General features: G+C 38.9%; 1 protein-coding gene across 7 annotated transcripts in view; it reads right to left on the bottom strand.

The window, feature by feature from the left end:
• Positions 1-5,000, bottom strand: part of LOC138011725 (neuroglian-like) — a 62,125-nt gene that overhangs the window by 12,636 nt on the left and 44,489 nt on the right. For all 7 annotated transcript variants that reach the window (XM_068858860.1, XM_068858859.1, XM_068858866.1 and 4 more), the window contains 4 exons: positions 4,119-4,424; positions 3,573-3,643; positions 2,897-3,238; positions 389-608 (listed from right to left, as the gene is read on the bottom strand). In XM_068858860.1, the coding sequence (XP_068714961.1) occupies positions 389-608; positions 2,897-3,238; positions 3,573-3,643; positions 4,119-4,424 (939 nt within the window). The remainder of the gene's footprint in view (positions 1-388; positions 609-2,896; positions 3,239-3,572; positions 3,644-4,118; positions 4,425-5,000) is intronic.

Below are 5,000 nucleotides of genomic sequence, written 5' to 3'. Positions count from 1 at the left end.
TTTAAACTCATCATCTCTAATGGAGAAAAGATACTTGGTAATGTAAATGTGGTTGTGTGAAGACCAGTTAAAAAGGAAAACAGCTAACTCAAACACGCGCATGCTTAAGCTCCCTATTGTTTCAAAGCAAAAGCTCTTTGTCTGAAAACAATAAGGGCAACTGTAACACGTCACAATTATTTAAGACGTAGGCGCCCGGGAAATTTGAAAGTGAAAATAACTCATTCTAAAATTCAGTTCTCTTTTCCATACAAACAATCTCGTTGTCGAGCAAATTTGATTGCAAACATCATTTTGTTAGGTTTAAAATTATTCACTAGTCGGAATGGAGGTTCCCTCAAAACACAAAACGTTTCAATGTTTTTTCATTGTTCAGCATTCAACTTACCTCCCTCAGAAGTTGTCACCAGGACAGGAGCACTCGCCGGCCCCTCTCCGCCTGTGTTGAATGCTTTGACGACCACTCGATAGTTCGTATATGGTTTCAGACCCAAGAGAGTGGCTTTCCGTGTTTCTCCGCCTTGCACAACAAGGAAATTTGCGTTGGTTGGAATAGCTTCTCTTCGTCGTCGAGAAATGACTGAGCGACTGTTCACCCAGTAATATATCTGCCGAGATAGAAATGTTATAGTAATTAGTTACATCATTTTATGATTCATAGTTTCTTTTGTTTGTTCAACAACCTTCATTTAAAGAAAACGCTGTCACGCCTTTTTTGTGACACACTAAGAAACGTTCAAAGTTCTCGTGTTGCAATTCACAATAAGTAAAAAAAAAAAAAAAGAAACATTTGGGCTAATCATTTTGGTCCACATTTACTGAATTCCCTTAAAGTTGTTGTTGAAGTATGATCAGATCGTTGCAAATGTCGTGCCAGTGACCATTTAGCATAAAGATTCGTTGAAGCAATTGAAGGTTTGTGGAATACTTGAGACCATAGGCCATTAAATGATCCAGAATTCATACCGAAAAATTCAGTCCTCGTTTGGAACGTTTACAGAATACGAGTGGATTTAACAGTATTTATGGAAGGTCCCTCCGGCAGGGCTGAAACTTGGGTTACCGTTAATTTCAAGAGAAACGAGCAAAAAAGACAAAACTAAAACTAACTGTTGCAAAAGTGAATGTTGTGTTATTTTCCTTGAAGTTGCTTTTCAAGTGTTATATTGCCCACGTTTTATGAATGAATTGGTTTTCACGATTATATTTCCCCCTATCAATTATGGACATTTCATCTTTGTTTCAGTGTCTGTACATGTTGCCGGTAAAATCCTAATCCCTTTTAGCCTAGGCTAAATTGGTGATCCTCTTTTTAACTAGGTTGACTACACACTTAGATGAATTGAAGAAACGTTCTGGAGCGTAAATTAAGCCCAAAGGAAAAAAGTGAGTGAGTGAGTGAGTGAGTGAGTGAGTAAACAGTAAACAGTAAATCTTTATTGCGCCTTACTCTCCAAAGGGAGGTATCAGTCTCGTTACAATAAAGGTGATGATATCTACTAGAATAACTAATTAACTAAAAAGATCATACAATTAATTGTAATACAATTGGTATAAAATTAGTATTTTAATTATTTTGCATTTAGGAAGTCTTTTCTCTTCTGAAACATTAAATATGTGTATTTACCTACTATCTTTGAAGTGCTTTCGTTTTCTAGGGTAAGTAAATACCGTATTTTATCCTCATCATTAAGGCTTTTGAAAACAACATCGTGTGTTGAAAGGAGAGAATGGAGCTCATTTCTAATGTTATCGTACCCTGGGCAATACATCAAGAAGTGCCGCTCGTCTTGTAAGCGAGTAAGTGAGTGAGTGAGTGAGTGAGTGAGTGAGTGAGTGAGTGAGTGAGTGAGTGAGTAAACAGTAAACAGTAAACAGTAAACAGTAAATCTTTATTGCGCCTTACTCTCCAAAGGGAGGTATCGGTCTCGTTACAATAAAGGTGATGATATCTACTTGAATAACTAATTAACTAAAAAGATCATACAATTACTTGTAATACAATTGGTATAAAATTATTATTTTAATTATTTTGCATTTAGGAAGTCTTTTCTCTTCTGAAACATTAAATATGTGTATTTACCTATTATCTTTGAAGTGCTTTCGTTTTCTAGGGTAAGTAAATACCTAATTTTATCCTCATCATTAAGGCTTTTGAAAACAACATCGTGTGTTGAAAGGAGAGAATGGAGCTCATTTCTAATGTTATCGTACCCTGGGCAATACATCAAGAAGTGCCGCTCATCTTCTATATAGCCTCTATTGCAGACTAAACACGTTCTTCCATCTACTGGGATTGGTGCACCTCTATTTTCGTATTTCCCAGTCTGTATTCGCAAGTGAGTGAGTGAGTGAGTGAGTGAGTGAGTGAGTGAGTGAGTGAGTAACAGTAACAGTAACAGTAACAGTAACAGTAACAGTAACAGTAACAGTAAAATCTTTATTGCGCCTTTCTCTCCAAAGGGAGGTATCGGTCTCGTGAGTGAGTGAGTGAGTGAGCAATAAAAAGGACTGTGTTGGGTTGACTCATGTTCGTTGTTGTAGTGTATTGGTAAAGACACAGGATTACAGCTCTCGAGGGTCCGTGTTCGAGTACCGGTAAGTGCATAGTACAATTCTTTGTTCCCTTACTATGATGTATTGTTGAGAATGAATGGTTAAGTGTATGAATACAGAAACCCATAAGATGCATACGAAATATTAACAAGATGTGTTGAGATACGTAAGACAGAGCTTGAGAGAACGTATAGGGGTTCTCAGCCTTTTTTGGGGGATTGATAGCTGCTTTAAACTAGGTAGAGTCCTTATTCAACCTACGTAAAATAGGGATCACCAATTTAACCCAGGCTGAAAACGGATTCAACCTGAGACCGGATTTGACCGACAACATATGTACCTTGTATCCATCGACACTTCCTCTATTCAGAGTAACCGGTTTCCAGGCTAGCGCGACGCTGGTCGCATTGACACTCTGAGTTCCAGCACCGTCTGGTTTCACATCCGGTGCATTTTGACCAGAAAACGACCAGCTGATAGGACTCTCCGGTCCGAGACCTTGATGGTTGCCAGCACAGATCTTAAACTCCCACGGCTGGTAATACCCAGGGTCGGAAACTGAAAACACATCCACATCGGGATCCCCAATCTTTTCTGTCCTCCAGTCACCGCGCAAGTTTTTCTGTCTGTATTTCAGCATGTAATAGCACCCAGGCGCATTCCATTTAGTCTTTGGCATCGGCTGTTAAGAATAATAAATAGATTAATGATCAAGCCAATTTGCCAATCTTTACGTACAAAGTTCAATGTACGTAATAAATGTATACTTGAAGTGCAGGTTTTGAACCAAATGGGAAAGCGATCAACCCACTTGTCTCGATAATTTAAGCAATTGACCTGGTAGAACATTGCACCGGCATCGCACAGGTCACGAGTTCGAATCTCTTTGAAGCCACCTGATGTTTTCAGGTCTCTATAATGCGACAATCGCTTAAATTGTCGAGGTAGTACTAGGATCACTTCTCCATTTCGTAAAATTTAACGTATACAGCAAGTTAAAGTGTTTTACTACTTACGGTCCAGGTGATAGAAAGCTCGTTTGCTTTTTTGGCGGTGCCTCTCAAATTCATTGGGTACATCTGAGGAACTATTTGAAAGACGAAAGTTAACAAAAACTAATTTTGTGAATCCCACAATAGACGGAATGCCTATATTGCGGCCGTGCTAATTAGACTCACGAGCCTCGCCCTCAAGCAGCATTTCTTTTGTATTTTGTCCACGCAAACGAGGCTAGTGAATCTTATGAGCACATAAACAAAAGAATACTTTTTTGGCCGCCATTTTATGCATTCGATCTACATTGGTGTAAATCTTAGGGGAGATGTGTCACAATAACGTTATACAGAACCCCTTCCAAAGGCAGACGGCACACTTCACTATTCGAACACTCATTTCTCTGTTTGTTAGCCACGACGGTTAACATCTCTCTTCATTCCTAACGTTCGTTGCCTTGAACAGGTCTAACTGAAAAGAATCTTGGATTCTGCGAATATTCTGTGCGACTCCCCTTTACAGATATAGAACTTTCCGGCGTCAGAGAGTCCTTCCTAAGTTTAACTTACCTCCAACGGGAGTGATACAAATTCCTTCAGCAGTAGCTTCACTGGGTCGACTTAGTTTAACGTTACTAACAGCTCTTACACGAAAACGAAGAGTTGACCATGCGGGTAGCTCCAAGGTCAGTGACGTGGAATTAGGATTGGTGACGTTGTAGATGACCTTAAAGGAGAATGGCTCATGGTTCGTTTCCTGCTCAATCAAATAGTGGGTTTCTTGGGTTCGATTCGAGAGATTGGGGGTCCACGAAATGTTTGTTCGGTTGCTGGAGCAATCTGTTATTTGGACGTTGGTGGGAGGAAATGGGGCACCTGAAAAATACCAATAAACAAGCGATCTAATAAACAAATAACCACAGAAGGACAAAACTGTCGGTCAGTCAGGAGAACAGTTTAACGGTCGGATAGATAGAGGCTCCCAGACACACCAATTAATCAGAGTAAATATCGCACAAACTAGACTACACCAGTTATCTTATTAACGTCATCTGGTCAGCCTGACCGAAAATAGTTATGCAAGCTTAGCGAACAATTTTGACTCTCTAAATAAATAAATAAATAAATAAATAAATAAATAAATAAGTACTTTTGTCTCAAGAGGATGGCACTTAATAGCCAAAAGGCTAATAAAGTTACAGCCCTCGAAGCTTCACTAAGAAATTTACACATACAATACCAATTAAAAGTTAAATCTACCGTTATATCATTATACATTACAAATAAGATAAGTGAATAACGAACATAACAAAAAGCCACAGTAAAAATAAACATATATATATGACTTGGAGCGGTCCATTTCATGATAAGTTAACTGAAGCTTGCACGACTTTCATGCGACGAAACAACCGAATGCCTCTTTCCTTGAGTGAATATTTCGACTGAATACAT

Source organism: Montipora foliosa, chromosome 7 (assembly GCF_036669935.1).
Source record: "Montipora foliosa isolate CH-2021 chromosome 7, ASM3666993v2, whole genome shotgun sequence".
Classification (NCBI taxonomy): Eukaryota; Metazoa; Cnidaria; class Anthozoa; order Scleractinia; family Acroporidae; genus Montipora; species Montipora foliosa.
The sequence above is the reverse complement of the archived record's forward strand: the minus strand, read 5'-3'. Positions and strand labels throughout refer to the sequence as shown.